Raw genomic sequence first — 17,519 nt, 5'->3', positions numbered from 1 at the left:
GGAAAAGTAATCCAATTTCGTATTCCTAATTCACGTCGTTCATCAGTTATACGGCGTCAAAATTGGCTCAGGCACTTCTAGCCCAAACTCCGTATTGATAGGGTTCATTTGATAATGTTAAGGGAGTTTTAATAAGTATTTACGACAACTTTACGCTGCCAAAAGGGAAAATATAGACAGATTATATCCTCTTAATTCACACGTTTATGAGACGTAAAGTGACTTTATATGTAATAAACATGAAGTAAAGGTCAAGATAGTATGGGATCCGTATACAAAGACAACGATAAACAGGAAAGGGTGCACAATCGAGCTGCAACATTCTGTACAAAAAACCTCCAACAGGGATGCTATGGTTACCGAAATGAAAATAGAACTACAGTGGATGGCACTTGAAGAGAGAAGGAAAATGTCCGGACTTTTAATCATTAACAAAATGGCCAATAGACATTACATAAATACATGAAATAACAGAATATGTAGTGTTTTCACCGTTGTGTTATACAATGGTTGTCCAAAGAAGATTTGTGTGCATCAGAAATAACACTGGTCACATAGGTAAGCGTTTACACCTGAGGGAGTTTCGATATGTTGGGATAAGTTGCAAATGTGCGTTACCTTGTTCCTACACTTATAGAGCTGAATGCATCACCAGTGTGCATGACTAGATGTTGGTTTAACCCTATTCAGACCGGGCTTTTTTGTCATACCTTGTCATACATTCATTTCGATGATTTTAGATGAAAAAATACCAGATAGTTATAATTTCTGAGGCATAATAAGCTAGTTACTACTGATCTTGTCATACCGTCCGCCATCTTGGATTTGGGCTGATGACATCAAGTTATTAGCATAATTTATGCGTATCTAATTATGAAAGATATTCTAAATAACATCAGATTTTATTTATGTAACAAAATAGCAGTAATATAGTAAATAAACGTGAAAAACACATTGTTAGAAGCAAAATTAGCGATTTTGTGCAAAACTGCCTGTCAACGAACAGTTGCCATGGCAACATGAAAAATGTAAAATTTGTCAAACTTCCTCATTTTTTTTGCAAACAATATTTTAGGAAAACTCACAAAATTTGGTGGCTCTATCATAAGTCGTTCTGGCCTCATAGGACATCAAAGCGGGCGCGGGCCTCAAAAGCCTCCCCCCCGTCTGAATAGGGTTAAGGTGGACTTATCTGCAGCAGAGTAGTCAAATCGGTCACACTTGTAGGGTTTTTCAAACGTGTGAGTTCTCATATATTTGCATAAATCAGACTTCCGAGTTGTCCTGTACCCACATTCCCCACACATGTAGGACTTTTCTCCAGTGTGTTTGGCTAGATGTTGTTCCAAACTGATTTTGTGTGCAGCAGAAAAGTCACATTGGTCACACTTGTATGGTTTTTCACCAGTATGTGTCCTCATATGTTTGAATAAATATTTGCAGTATGTTTGGATAAATATATGCAACATTGGTAAACACTTCTTTTAGTAACAATATAATATAGATGTTTGAAATATATTGCAAATAATGAGATTCCACGATGGTCAAATTTGGCCCAAAAGTTCCCATTCGAACGTAGAGTATCGGGTTACCGGAGCTCCCGCGCGGTCCCCGCGGAGGGCTGACGGTGACTGAAACATCTTCTACAAGATCGTGATAGTTAGAAAAGCAACCCCTCGCACGTGTCTCGTCGAGATTCAATGAAAACTGGCAGTGCGTACACGTCAAATCTTACCGTGTACGTGTGCTGCACAGTTTTGTCTCAATGTTTTCTTAAATGTGCCTAGTTGGTTGATTTAGAAAGGATGTTTGGTGGACAAAAAAACAAATACCATATCTAGATCGGTCCTAAATTTGACTTAAAATCCAAATCTTTTATATCATATGAGTAATGATTGTAATATTAAACTTTCTCTCTTAGGAATTTTTCAACTTGTACTTAGAACTATTTTTACAGCCAAGATAAGGTTGAAAAATCAATATTTTCAGACTCGTAATTCAAAATTGCCTCCATATTCTAAAAATCCCTAATAAGACACAAATCTGGAGCTATTAGTTTTTACAATTTAATTATTTAATTCCTAAAAGAGTTGATTTGCACGCGTTTTATAAGCGATTTAAATACCATGTTTGGTCGTATGTCGAGTCGCACCGATAGAGGCATGGAGTAATTGATATCACTGTAAACAAGTTTTGCAATTTTCAAGGTCACCAATAATGACGCCAGCAGCTTTGTTACATGTCACATCTTCCAAACTTAGCGGCAGCAAAACTAAGCTTGCCAGATAACGTTTTATATTTGCGAACATGTTAGTTTTTCTTCCGACGCACGGCACCCAGGAAAACAAGGGTGTTTCTGCGTGTTAACTGTAACAACCTGCGGATGACTGCGGTCGACCACCAATAGAACGCCCGTTCTGTTCGATCACGTCAGCGTTCTGTTCGATCACGTCAGATGGAACATGATTCGTGTTCTAAATACCCAAATTGAAACCTGGACAATTTGGGGCCAAATTTTACCATCGTGTTCATAGGAATTTAGATAGATTCCAATTTCCATATCAATTTTTTTAAAACATCTTATGGCTTAGACCTGCTCTTATTCAAAACAATTTAAAACTCTTACAAATGTGTCTACGAACCCTTGTGATGACTTGAAATGGACTTTTTATCAATGAAATAAAATTGACCAGCATAACAAGGTTGGAAACCAATGTCAGATTTTTGCCCTTTTTTTCTCTTTTGCGGTATCTAATTGCAGCAGCTGCAGTGTGTAAAGACTACTACAACACAACATACTAGACTACTCCTCACTCCTATGACACAATATTAAAACCCAGCCACATAAGAGACAATATAACGGAATTCACTATCATACTAGATTTTTTTTTTCCATTTTCACTGAGCAGTTATGTTGTTACATATCAGGAACGAGTCACAGAAACTACATTTATGTCACAGAAGCTCACGTCACATGACAATTTCTCAACTTAGTCAGACAGCCCGGCGTTCTCGTCATATGCACTCGACCACATCCCAACCCATTAAAAGTAATACACTGTGTCGACAGATATCATTTCCCCACTTATTATCAAAGGCTGGAACGACTTTCCGGCGGAGGTCGCCATATCTTTCATTAATTTGGTCATCTTCAAGACCAAAATCTGACTCACGCGTCTGTCGGCATAACTGCCTTTCCAGCAAACTTCACATAACTAAAGGTTACAGAATCTTTAAAATGCTGAAAGCGGTCGCCTCAATAGAAAGAAGAAAAGGATATAGAACTTTGAAAATAGGTGACATCACATCGTAACCCAAGTCATACCGAACATGCACTCTCATACCTGTCGGATAGCTTATTCTCTAATTTTCAGGCTTATCTTCTGGTATGAGTCCTCATATGTTTCACTAAGTTAGACTGGTGAGCTGTCCTGTACCCACACTCCCAACACATGTACGGCTGTACACCAGTGTGCTGTGCTAGATGCCTGTCCAAACTGGATTTCACTGCAGCAGAATAGTCACAATGGTCACACTTGTAGGGTTTTTCACCAGTATGAGTTCTCATATGTTCTGATAAATGACACTTTTTAACTGTCCTGTACCCACACTCCCCACACATGTAGGGCTTATTACCAGTATGTATGGCTAGATGTTGGTTCAGCGCGGACGTCTGTGCAGCAGAATAGTCACACCGGTCACACTTGTAGGGTTTCTCACCGGTATGAGTTCTCATATGTTTGGATAAGGTAGATTTCAGAGCTGATCTGTACCCACACTCGCCACACATGTAGGGCTTATCACCAGTATGTTTTACTAAATGCTTGTATAAATCACTTTTCTGTAATGCAGAATAGTCACACTGGTCACACTTGTAGGGTTTTTTACCGGTATGAGTTCTCATATGTTTCGCTAAGTCAGGCTTCCGAGTTGTTCTGTACCCACAATCCCCACACATGTAAGGTTTTTCACCGGTGTGGTTTGCTAAATGACGGTCAAAATTGGCTTTTTCTGCGGCAGAATAGTCACACTGGTCACATTTGTAGGGTTTTTGCCCTGTGTGTGTTCTCATGTGTCGGGATAACCTATACCTTTGAGCTGTCCTGTATCCACACTCCCCACACATATATGGTTTCTCACCATTGTGCTTTGCCAGATGTTGGTCCAAATGGCATTTCCTTGCTGCAGAATAGTCACACTTGTCACACTTGTAGGGTTTTTCACCGTTATGGGTTCTCATGTGTAGGGATAAATCAAACTTCCGAGCTGACTTGTATCCACACTCCCCACACATGTAGGGCTTATCCCCAGTGTGCTTTGCTTGATGCCTGTCCAAAGTGGACTTCACTGCAGCAGAATAGTCACACTGGTCACACTTGTAGGGTTTTTCACCCGTGTGAGTCCTTACATGTGTGGATAAATCTGACTTTTGAGCTGCCCTGAACCCGCACTCCTCACACATGTAGGGTTTGTCACCACTGTGTTTGGCTAGATGTCTGTCCAAGTTGGACTTACAAGTAGCAGAATAGTCACACTGGTTACACTTGTATGGCCTTTCACCTGTATGGGTTTTCATATGTCGGGATAGGATAAACTTTTGAGCTGTCCTGTACCCACATTCCCCACACATGTACGGCATATCTCCAGTGTGCTTTGCTAGATGAATGGCCAAGCTGGATTTTTGTGCAGCAGAATAGTTACACTGGTCACACTTGTAGGGTTTTTCACCTGTGTGTGTTCGCCTATGTTGGGATAAGTTAGACCTCCATGCTGTTTTGTACCCACACTCCCCACACATGTAGGGCTTATCTCCAGTGTTTGCTTTCGGTTGACTGACCAAACTTTTTTTGCTCGCTATTGGCTGGTCTTTGGTTTTTATCGCATCCATGCCACATAATAGTCCGGTAGTAGACTCATTACAGAAGTTCTGAGGAACAGTAGTAGGAGACCCACAACCTTCCTCTCCCATGTCGAACCTTATAGAATAAAAAAAAAATGTATTAGAAAAGACGAGATACACCAATTCAAACTAGATTCTAGCAAGCAAACAAATAACGTTTACTTTTCATGGTCTAGCCTAACAAGGCATTTACGGTTATGAGTTCTTTAGTTTTTGTTTTTCTTTTCGATCACAAAGCATATATTGCCCAATAGATATGTTTTTAATATACTTTACAGTGACATGAAGTGATAAAAAAGGGCCGACATTTGATCGGAAGCAAAGACATCAGATTTCAATCCATCTTCATCCCTATGCAAAAATGTGAGCTGTTCAACAAAAACAACATCATCCCACTCTAAAATGGACCCCCCCCCCTAAAAAATTGGACTCTTTCGGAACAACCATATACACTAGTATGTCACTCAGCTCTGGTGGTTTACGTTATCTGAATAAATGGGGTGTTTTTAGAGTACAAACCTGGTCTTTAACATGATCTAGCCTTAAAAAAAACTATTTACGAATAGGTGTTGTTTTCTTTTTCTGTTTCTTGTGTTTTGCAATTACAAAATATATATGTTTCTAATATACTACTAGTAGCCACGTTCACTATACAGTGACAGGAAGTTATAAAGATGATAACAATAACAATCTATTTAGAAGAAGTTTTTTTTTCTACCGTCACAAAATTTACAGCTTTGTCATTTTAGCCCCAAGTCCTTTGTGATTGCCAACAGCTCACAGCAAATCACCCGTCATAAAAGTTCTACCCATTTTACAGTAGACTCTCCCAAAGAACTAAATGACCCCAGTGGCATCTTGAGTAGATTTATCGGTCACCTGATCGGGTAGACTAGCCGTTTTAAGCGAGACCCGTTTAGTCTAACACAAACATAATCTAGCCCCATGAGCTTTGTCCTGATACTTGCCACGTGTACTTTGTGTAATAGTCGTTGCCATACATTGTACCATGTACAAATGTCGTTCAATTTAAAGTTCATCTGTAACCGAACACCACAGAGCAGAGTGACTGTTACGACCCCAGTAACCATGGTGACAGTGACTGGCCAGTTCTTTATTTGTTTGGAGTAGATAAAGAGGAAGTAGGGGCAGATGAAACGGGGCAAAACAAATTTTTAATTATTATGCTTTGAATTTCCTTTGTTCCTGTGAAGGTAAAGATGCCCCCCTCCCCACACCCATTTTCGTCACCCCGAATAGACTTACAATTCTGCATGATGTTGCCCACATACCATGAAAAGAACCTCTACCCCCTATAGTTCACAATAATGCAGTCATGCTGTATGCACATCTCGTTCTTACCTGCTTCCAGTGATGATTATCACCTGCACACAATCCTCCTGCAAGCGTCTGTCTGGAGCTGTAAAAGGTGAAAGGTGACTGACACTGTTGGGTGAAAGGTCAATTTCATACCTGGTTATACAAATTTAGTGTGTAGCGCGTGTTCCGCCTACACTTCAGAGTTGCTACTCTTTAAGGTGGCATAACACCTTGAAATAAAAGTTGTTTTTTTTTAATAGGAGAACGAGCAGACGAACTTAAACTCATTTTCACATATCTTGTAAACTCTACCCTGAACTTCCTCCCTTTGGGGCGAAAAACTGTTTTCTGCTACTTTTAACCGCGACCCAGGGGTGGACAAGAACATTGAATTCGACCGATATGTTAGGAATTTCAGACAATATGTTAGGAATTACTGCTATTTTGTTACATAAATAAAAACTTATATTATTTAGCATATCTTTCATAATTATATATGCATAAATTATGCTACTTTGATGACGTCATCAGCCCAAAATCCAAGATGGCGGACCGTATGGCCAGATCAAGAATAACAAGCTAATCATCCCATAAAATTTGTAACTACCTGGTATTTTTTCATCAAAAACCGTATAAATGAATGAACTTAGTCTATTTCTATTGCCCTTTGTGATTATTTGTTGCAAAAAAAGGAGTTTTAAAAATTCAAGGTGGTGGATATAATATGGCGGAGCCTAACTCGTATCTTAGATGTGCATGACGTCATTATGACGTCATCCATGTTGCTATTGGCAATACAAGTCGTAATGAACATTTTTATTCTGTTATCTGCACTTGTAGTATAACTTGAAGTTTTCTGAGAATACCCTTTTTCATGGGTCCGGCCAATATAATCAAATTGATGACGTCATAATTACGTCATCTTACGTCAACGTAACGTCAAACGTCAAATACTATTTAGATATCATGTCGATATCATGTCCTGAAAATTTAGTGGCCCTACGGCACGTCGTTCAAGAGTTATTGGACTTAGAAGTGGAGAACCTCAAAAGTGCGTTTGACTATATATGACTTCTTCTTTACATGTCTAAATATGGTATAAATGTGACACGCAACTTGATCCTGTGATGAGAGTAAAAAGTGGTGAAGAGCGTCTTGTCACCATTTCCTTGATTTTATAATCTTTGTTTTTGTTTAGAAAAAAATTGCAATTGGCCCGGGCTGGAGCATAAAAGTGACGCTTGTTGTGTACAGAGGAAGAAATATTGCACCCTTCTTCTTTCATTTGAATATAAATAAAAGCTACTGACTTATCCTCGATCAGACCACAGTTACTCAATTTTATGGATAAAATCCGCGCGCGCATTAATTTTTGCCTAGCCTGTTATCCAAAATAAGAAAAAAATATAATGTGGCCACATATCACTTAATAGCAATCAGAATTTCATGCTTACAAGAGAAGCTGCTCGCCAGGAAAGGGGGGGGGGCACTGTCTGGGCATTGGGTTACAGCGCCCTAGGCCTTGTTCCCTCTTTAAACAAGAATGGCAATACAACATGTCATTCAGATGGCGACGATTGTCTCTTACAGTCTTACTGGTGGTGAATATAAGACAATCTAAGCCTAGGAAAGAATGGACAGGATGTTAAGTACTGTGGTTTAGTAGCATGTTTTTATTTTTGCTGGATTTTTCTTTTTTCGCCCTCACGCATTAGTTTTGGGGTGTCCTGAGGATGCCATTCATGAGATAAAGTCGGTTCGGCCTAATTTCAATACGGAGCGTACTTTGGACAGAGTCACGAGAAGGCTGATATCCATTGTTATTCCTCATCGTCTCCCATTAACGCCGCCTGGCGAAGGAGATGCCTTCATAATCGCCACCAACAGTCCTTTGTTCTCATTTTCTTTCTTGGTGAATAAAAACTTAAAAACTTAACAAATCGAAGATTTTCAAAATTGACTTCACTTATCAAGTGACACTAAATTCTCATATCGTATTACAAAAGCATGATGTTGACTCCTATCACATTACAAAACCACGACTTTAACTACTCTCTTAGAACAAAGCCACGACTTTGTTTCTATCATAATACCATAATTATGCGTTCGATCATATCACAGAACCTCTCTTAGAACAAAGCCACGACTTTGTTTCTATCATAATACCATAATTATGCGTTCGATTATATCACAGAACCTCTCTTAGAAAAAAGCCACGACTTTGTTTCTATCATAATACCATAATTATGCGTTCGATCATATCACAGAACAAGACAGTCTCCTATCATATTACAAAACCCACAGCACGAAATCTGGTATTTAAGCAAGCTTAAACTCAACGTAAACGCGACGTTTCTGCACCCTTTCCGCAACTTAACGACATCTATCCGTGAACGTAAAGGTTCTCTTTAATGTTACCTTTACGTTGGCACTTAAATGTGCGTTTCGGCACTCCTTCACGTGCCTTTCCGCAATTATTAGACGCTTAAAGGCGTCGTTAATGACAGTTTTTCGTAACCTATACGGGCGGAAAGCACGCGTTTATTAAGACCTTTCTGCACCCTTTCCGCAACTTAACGACATCTATCCGTGAACGTAAAGATTCCCTTTAATGCACTTATATGTACGTTTCGGCACTCCTTCACGTGCCTTTCCGCAACTATTAGACGCTTAAAGGCGTCGTTAATGACAGTTTTTCGTAACATATACGGGCGGAAAGCACGCGTTTCTTAAGACCTTTCCGTGATCTTTTGACCACATTTACAGTCGATTTCCGTCACGATTTCCCCACGTTTATGTGTCGTTTACACACCCTGAAAGGCACGTGAAGAAGTGCAGAAACGTACTTATCCGAACGCTTTCCGTGATCTTTCCTTGGACTATAGTTGTCATTTATTTTTAGTAAAGGCGGCGTAAGTTTAAACCTTTCCGCATCTTTAGGTAGGCTTTATGTGTTTTGTGTGGCTTAAATTGGAACTTTTGCATCGGGTATGCGTGTCTTATTTGGTGTGAATCATACCTACACCGGTATCTATGGCTTCGCCGTCTAAACTATCTTGTGATTCTAATTGTGGACTTGGATTGGTCGACCGAGGGAACAATCGGTGTACAATATCCATGCACGAATCTCCGCTACATTTAAGTCCACAATTTGGAGTCCAGTGTCGGGCGATACGCCTGGAAAGACGTCATTTCAAGCAACATAGTTCCATCTGGCCATCACATTAGAAAAAAAATCCGCTGAGATTCCCGAAGACGGGTACTGTTTTGTGATGAACAGGCCGTGCTCTCCATGTCTCACCAGCTTATGCTGGTCAAGACGACACAGTCTTGAATTCACCCTGAGTTGTGCCCCGTTGAAGACTCTCCAACATACGTACTCCGTTTCCGGCAAGCCGTGAGTGTCGGTTATGGTTATGTCCGGTTATGGTTATGTCCGTTCCGTCCTGTAGTTCCGTTGGAATCCATTTGCGGCAAAGCCACGCCGATAATCCGTGTGTTGAAACGGGTCCAAGGCTCCTTCTTGACTTGTCCCGAAACAGACGCCCTGCAAACTGGTTTCTTCTATAAATTATGGCATATTCGTTAGGTTTAAAAAACCCACCTTTGTCTGTCATTGGATAACGCCCTATCACATGACTGGCCTCTTCTGGCAGCTGCTAATTAGAAATTCAATGCCGCGTTGTTCGTTATTCATAGTTGACGGCGCATAAATTTGAATTTGAAAAACACCATCCCCTTTGTACGCTGTTTAGCCAAGGTTAAGCTAAACACAGCTGTTACCACACTAGAAAATACCAGCCTTTCTGGGAGAACGTGATTATTGCTTGTAGATAATAAATGTTCTTCCAGATGATAAGAAAGTTTTTTTGGAAAATTATATAAACAGCAAACCCGCTATATTCCCATGATACGTTATCGGGTAGTGAGGACGCTATGTCGTCGGGATGCCAAGCTGCAAGCAAGGCACAGCCACCCGCGAGCGACATACTGGACAGGCCGCCCAGTACTAGTCCTCTTACCCTGAACGGGAACACGCCGTAATTATGACCACCAATCTTCGGGGGCATGTACGCAGTGCTCCCGGCGACTGTTGTTTCCTTTCAACAAGGAGGTTAAATATTTAATTTCCTTGCTTTCAACGCTACCTCTCCAACATCTTTTTCTGTAACTATCGATCTCCACCTCTGTAAAAAAAGTTCAGAGAGTTTTCTGAAAAGTAAGCTCAAAGGCAAAGGTAACGGAACGATATCGGTAACATACGATACTACTGGAAAAAATAAACGCTACCTTTCCGACATCTTTCTTGCACCTGTACATAGCATCTTTTTGTGTAAAGTGAGCTCAATGGTAACGTAAAGACATTGGAAAGATACCATATGTTATATTTATGTTTCACCCATGAGGATATTTTGATTTTCCTGGTTTCGTCAAACACGCTAACACAGAATGAGTTATTCAGGCAAGGTCGCTACTTTAGTGAACGGCGCATGTGGTATATTGAGCGGAAAATACTTGTAATTTGGTAAAAGCAATGCCTCTTTTAAGAATAATAATTAACGCTACCTTTCCGACATCTTTTTTGCACCTATACATTCCAAAAAATGTATCTGCTATATGTAAGTTTTAACCAGGAGTAAATGTTGCTTATCTTGGTTAAACTCAACACGTTAACACAGCAGGGGCTATTCAGGCGAAGCCGCTGCGTTAGTGAGGGCGCATGTGGTATATTGAGCGGAAAATAATGCCTCTTCTTCAAATAATGATTAACGCTACCTTTCCGACATCTTTTTTCCACCTCAGCTCAAATGTAACGGAAAGACATCGGAAAGATTGTATCTTTTATATGTAGCATTCACATAGGACGAGATTTGCTTTTCTTTGTTAAACTTAACACGCTAACACAGCAGGAGCTATTCATTTGAAGCTGCTGCTTTAGTGGACGGCGCATGTACTATATTGAGCGGAAAATACTCTTAATTTGGTAAAAGCAATGCCTCTTCTTCAAATAATGATTAACGCTACCTTTCCGACACCTTTTTTCCACCTATACATAAAAGGGGGGAGGTTTGCTTAAACCTCCCCCCTTTTATGTAAAGTCAGCTCAAATGTAACGGAAAGATATCGGAAAGATTGTATCTGTTATATGTAGCTTTCACACAGGATATTTACTTTTCTTGGTTAAACTTAACACGCAAACACAGCAGGAGCTCTTCATTTGAAGCCACTGCTTTAGTGAACGACGCATGTGGCATATTGAGCGGAAAATACTCTTAATTTGGTAAAAGTAGTGCCTCTTCTTCAAGTAATGATTAACGCTACCTTTCCGACATCTTTTTTCCACCTATACATAAAAGGGGGGAGGTTTGCTTAAACCTCCCCCCTTTTATGTAAAGTCAGCTCAAATGTAACGGAAAGACATCGGAAAGATTGTATCTGTTATATGTAGCTTTCACACAGGAGGAGATTTTCTTTTCTTGGTTAAACTTAACACGCAAACACAGCAGGAGCTATTCATTTGAAGCCGCTGCTTTATTGAACGGCGCATGTGGTATATTGAGCGGAAAATACTCTTAATTTGGTAAAAGCAATGCCTCTTCTTAAAAATAAACGCTACCATTCTGACATCTTTTTTTGCACCTATACATAAAAGGGGGAGGTCTCCATAGACCTATACTAATAAGAGTATGTAAATGAGATCAATTGTAACGGAAGGGCAATGAAAAGATATCATCTCCTATTGGTAATTTCCACCTTAGAGAACCACGAAAATAAAAAAAGGCGAAGGTCAACTGATTGTATGTGAACGTATGGTCGGTTCAAAGCCTGTAGATGTTTTCTGTACATAAGCAATACCCGTTTCATATACGGCACATATAAGGATGCTTAAAGGTTATGTAAAGATATTACATGTATTTAATCTGCCTTAACGAATACGGAAAGGTTACGGAAATGTAAAACCATGGTTTCCGTTGTCTTTACGATACCGTAAACTCTGCGGAAATATTTTCCCACCTTTAGGCTACATTTAAGTATCTCGGAAAGTATGCTTAAATATTCGTTTTCGTGCTGTGACCATGACTTTGTCTCCTGTCATATTACAAAACTATGACTTTACCTCATAAAATATTACGAAACCATTACTAAATGAAAACAAGCTATACAGTGTCGAAGATAAAATGAAATAAATTGCTGTTGACTATGTACACTTATCCCCCGAAACTAAATGACCAAATTCTAAATATAATTTACAAAGGCATGACTTTGCCTCATCATATTACAAAAACCATGACTGCTTTCTCGTATCATATTACAAAACCATGTCATTCGTGTCTGTTATCATATCACAAAACCATGTCATTGTCTCCTCTCATATTACAAACCCACGATATTTCCCCTATCACATCACAAAATTATGACTTTGTCTCCAAAGCTATGATATTGTCTTATGTCATATTATAAAGCCATGACTTTGTCTCATATCATACCAAACGATGGGTCATAAAGTAAATAAGTTTGTTTTGCACGGCAATTTTTTTTCAAATGAGTTGAAATTTGGCACAAAGGTAAAGAACGCCATATATCTTTTTGAGGTTAAAATATATTAATTTTTGTCCAAAGTTTTTTATTCGACTGGGTTGATTTCAAGATAAAATTTTTTCCTGACATTATCTGTTTCTCTGGTTTTTATGTAGATTATTGTTTTTGTACGTTTATTTTTATTTTGCATTTGTACAAATGTAATTGTTTTTTCTTGAGTAAAAAGAAATGACAGCAGCCTTTAAAGTCCGTTGTAAAATCTATTCATGTAGATCTGACCCAATTGCAATCAATGCAGGGACCTGAATCTGCGCCTGAATAATGGTATTTGTCTCCATAGGTTACATGTCCATTTTTATTTTTGGAATTCTAACAGTTCCTATTTTACACCTGCAAAGACTGAATAAGGTGTGATATTAGAGACAGTTGGATTCATTGCCGAATGTGTAATGTGTTGATTAAAGATTTCTGTTGACTACCTTACCCAAACCAAGAGAAACTTACCACAATTAAAAAGTGTTCATTGACTAAGATGTGCACTAAGTTTCGTTTCTCTTACTTAATGAAAATACGGTTAACAGGAACCTTTATCTCAAGAGCCATTATGATATCAAGTGACAACCCATAACTCACTCACTCCCCCCCCCCCCAAAAAAAATCAGATATGAAATCAGCATTGAGTCTTTTGGAAGGAACCAACTTGGTCAGACAAGACGCTACCGCTTGCTGAAGATGTGACTCGAGACGTTCCCTCTTCCTGTCTGAAGATGTGACTCAAGACGCTATTCATTCCTGAAGATGTGACTCGATGCGATACCGCTCCCGAAGACTTGGATTTCTAGTGGCGGACTGCATGGCGTTTTAACGTGACTCGTATCTGGTCGTTTTTCTTCAAACGGATTGTAACATACGCATATGTAATACACTATACATGTAATACTGTTAACATTATGTTAATGATGATTTATGATTGGTTCAGTTGGCACAAACCATTTGTCGCTCGCGTTGCTAAATTCGCTTTCTAATCTCAAGTTTTGGATTGTGTAATTCCAAATTTCGGATCGTGTTCCTAAATTTTGTGTTGTAATTCAAATTTCTGATCGAGTTCCTAAACTTTATGTTGCAATTCTAAATTTCGGATCCTGTGCCCACATTTTGGGTTGTAATTCCAAATTTTGGATCGTGTACTCCATTTTTTGATGATGATCCCAAATTTTAGATCGTAAGCCAAAATGTAGTAATCCGATAGTTTGGATCGTGATATCAATAAATTTCCCCCTATTTTATTTCATCTGTATATGCATGGCATTGCTACACTCTGAACACTGCCGTATTTCCCCTATATTAATATTAATAAGAGATATTTATTGCAAATTCATGCCTGAGGGCTAATTGCATACAGATTAAATTAAGTAGTAGTGGTATACATAGACATACTTAACGAAGAAGGAAAATGATACTCATGGATAATCCAAAGGAAATAACGACTAATCTAAATCTATTTCTACTTAAGCTATTTGATGGGTTTGACTTCTTTTCCGTAATGAACTGTCCAACATTTTCATATATAAAGGGGTTGGACGACTTAAGCAAGAAGATTGATTTTTGTTGATCGGTAAGGTGACAAAAGCTTGGGAAAATTGATAGGCACTGAATATTTACATCACAGTACAATAGGACTAGTACCTGCATTTACATTGTTCGGAGAACTTTATCATCCTGGCCTGTACAAAGCTTGTGAGAGCAGAAATCTACAATAACGGTCTCCTTCATTCAGTAACTAATAGAAGTACATTTCAATCATAAGGTGATATGATGAATTTACAAGAAACGACGGCGAAAGTCTTCTTGCCATGTTCAATCACATGGGACGTTGTCGAATAATAACGTCAGTTGAAGAGTTTGCCATCTCTACAAGAGTTTCGCATAGGTTTGTGAATTTTTTTGCAGCTATATGGCATTCAACACTAAATGCTTGGATGAATGGGTTTGTTTATATGCCCTGAATCGCATTCCTCAATTTCAAATATGTAAGGGTTTTCACCGGAGTGCTTTATAGTGCTTGTCCAAAGTGGAATTTTGTGCTGTAGAGTAGTCACACTGGTCACACTTGTACTACTTGTAGGGGTTCTCTCCAGTATGAGTTCTCATATGTCGGATTAAGTGACACTTCTGTGCTGTGCTGTATGCACACTCCTCACACATGTAGGGCATATCACCAGTGTGTTTGGCTAGATGGTGGGTCAACTTGGATTTCTGTGCAGCAGAATAGTCACACTGGTCACACTTGTAGGGTTTGTCACTTGCATGAGTTCTCATATGCTGGGATAAGTTGGACTTGTAAGATGTCCTGTACCCACACTCCCCACACATGTAGGGCTTATCACCAGTGTGTTTAGCTAGATGTTGGTTCAAGGTGAACTTCTGTGCAGCAGAATAGTCACACTTGTCACACTTGTAGAGTTTGTCAGCAGTATGAGTTCTCATATGTTGAGATAAACTAGATCTCCGAGCTGTCCTGTAACCACACTCCCCACACATGTAGGGCTGATCACCAGTGTGTTTGGCTAGATGTTGGTCCAAACTTATTTTGTGTGCTGCAGAATAGGCACACTGGTTACACTTGTAGGGTTTTTCTCCAGTATGAGTTCGCATATGCTGGGATAAGTGAGATTTCCGAACTGTCCTGTATCCACACTCCCCACACATGTAAGGCTTATCACCAGTGTGGTTTGCTAGATGCCCATCCAAAGAGGATTTCACTGCAGCAGAATAGTCACAATGGTCACACTTGAAGGGTTTTTCACCCGTGTGAGTCCTCATATGTTGGGATAAGTATGACTTCTGAGTTGCTCTGTACCCACACTCCCCACACATGTAGGGTTTGTCACCACTGTGATTGGCTAGATGTTTATCCAAGCTGGACTTAATTGTAGCAGAATAGTCACACTGGTCACACTTGTAGGGCTTTTCACCTGTATGGGTTCTCATATGTCGGGATAGGGTAGACTTATAATCTGCCCTGTACCCACACTCCCCACACATGTAGGGCTTATCTCCAGTGTTTGCTTTCGGTTGACTGACCAAACTGGTTTTGCTCGACATTGGCTGTTCTTTGGTTTTCCTTGCATCCATGCCACATAATAGTCCAGTAGGAGATTCATTACAGAAGTTCTGAGGAACAGTAGTAGGAGACTCATTACCTTCCTCTGCCATGTCGAACCTAATGAAATTTAAAAAAAAAATATTAGAAAGGACGAAATGGACCAATTAAAACTAGATTCTAGCAAGCGAACACCCTGCCCAAAGACACCATCCAGTCTCCGTCCTTGGCCACTTTCACCTCAAAGGTTGCCTGTACTCTCTCTTCTTTCTAGCCTACTGAATAGTGGCGACCTTTGACCCGACAGATGTAAATTATTGCCAATCCCTTAGCAGTTGGACAGTACCGGAAGAAGAAGAAGAATGTTAATATTTTCATGGTCATACCTAACAAGGTATTTACGGTTATGTGTTCTTTAGTCTTTTGTTTTTCTTTTCAATCACAAAGCATATATTTCCCAATAGATATGTTTTCAATATACTTTACAGTGACATGAACTAGAGGCCGACATTTGATCGGGAGCAAAGACATCAGATTTCAATCCATCTTCATCCCTATGCAAAAATGTGAGCTGTTCAATATAAATCTTTCGCAGTAATTAATTTATGCATCCCCCCCCCCCAAAAAAAATCATCCCACTCTAAAATGGACCCCCCCTTAAAAATTTGACTCTTTCGGAAGAACCATATATATGTCACTCAGCACTGGTGGTTTACATTATCTGAATTTATGGGGTTCTTTTAGAGTACAAACCTTAAAAAATCTATTTACGAATAGGTGTTGTTTTCTTTTTTCTGTTTCTTGTGTTTTGCAATTACAAAATACATCTGTCTCTAATCAAGTCCTTGCTCTGATATACTAGCCACGTTCACTATACAGTGACAGGAAGTTATAAAGATGATACCGATAACAATCTATTTAGAAGAAGTTTTTTTTTTTTTTTCTACCGTCACAAAATCTACAGCTCTGTCATTTTAGCCCCATGTCCTTTGTGATTGCCAACAGCTCACAGCAAATCACCCGTCGTAAAAGTTCTACCCATTTTACAGTATACTCTCCCAAAGAACTAAATGACCCCAGTGGCATCTTGAGTAGATTCACCTGATCGGGTAGACTAGCCGTTTTAAGCGAGACCCGTTTAGTCTAACACAAACATAATCTAGCCCCATGAGCTTTGTCCTGATACTTGCCATGTGTACTTTGTGTAATAGTCGTTGCCATACATTGTACCATGTACAAATGTCGTGCAATTTAAAGTTCATCTGTAACCGAACAGCACAGAGTGACTGTTACGACCCAAGTAACCATGGTGACAGCAACCGGGCCGTTCATTATTTGTTTGGAGTAGATAGAGAGGAAGTAGGGGCAGATGAAATGGGGCAAAACAATTATGCTTTGAATTTCCTTTGTTCATGTGAAGGTAAAGACGCCCCCCTCCCCACACTCATTTTCGTCACCCCGAAAAGACTTACAATTCTGCATGATGTTGCCCACATACCATGAAAAGAACCTCTACCCCCTATAGTTCACAATAATGCAGTCATGTTGTATGCATATCTCGTTCTTACCTGCTTCCAGTGATGATTATCACCTGCGCACAATCCTCCTGCAAGCGTCTGGCTGGAGCTGTAAAAGGTGAAAGGTGACTGACACTGT

The 17,519-nt window shown here is 39.5% G+C and overlaps 1 protein-coding gene across 1 annotated transcript; it reads right to left on the bottom strand.

The window, feature by feature from the left end:
• Positions 1–2,865: 2,865 nt before the first annotated feature.
• LOC118416525 (gastrula zinc finger protein XlCGF57.1-like) lies at positions 2,866–17,501 on the bottom strand. The gene is made up of 2 exons (XM_035821655.1): positions 17,432–17,501; positions 2,866–4,976 (listed from the first exon to the last, which is right to left on the bottom strand). Exon 2 carries the CDS (start codon positions 4,967–4,969, stop codon positions 3,377–3,379), a length of 1,593 nt encoding a protein of 530 aa, XP_035677548.1. The 5' UTR covers positions 4,970–4,976; positions 17,432–17,501; the 3' UTR covers positions 2,866–3,376.
• Between the last annotated feature and the right edge of the window lie 18 nt (positions 17,502–17,519).

The sequence above is a fragment of the Branchiostoma floridae genome, chromosome 5 (genome assembly GCF_000003815.2).
Source record: "Branchiostoma floridae strain S238N-H82 chromosome 5, Bfl_VNyyK, whole genome shotgun sequence".
NCBI classification, from domain to species: Eukaryota; Metazoa; Chordata; class Leptocardii; order Amphioxiformes; family Branchiostomatidae; genus Branchiostoma; species Branchiostoma floridae.
This window is presented reverse-complemented; position numbering and strand designations above follow the sequence as displayed.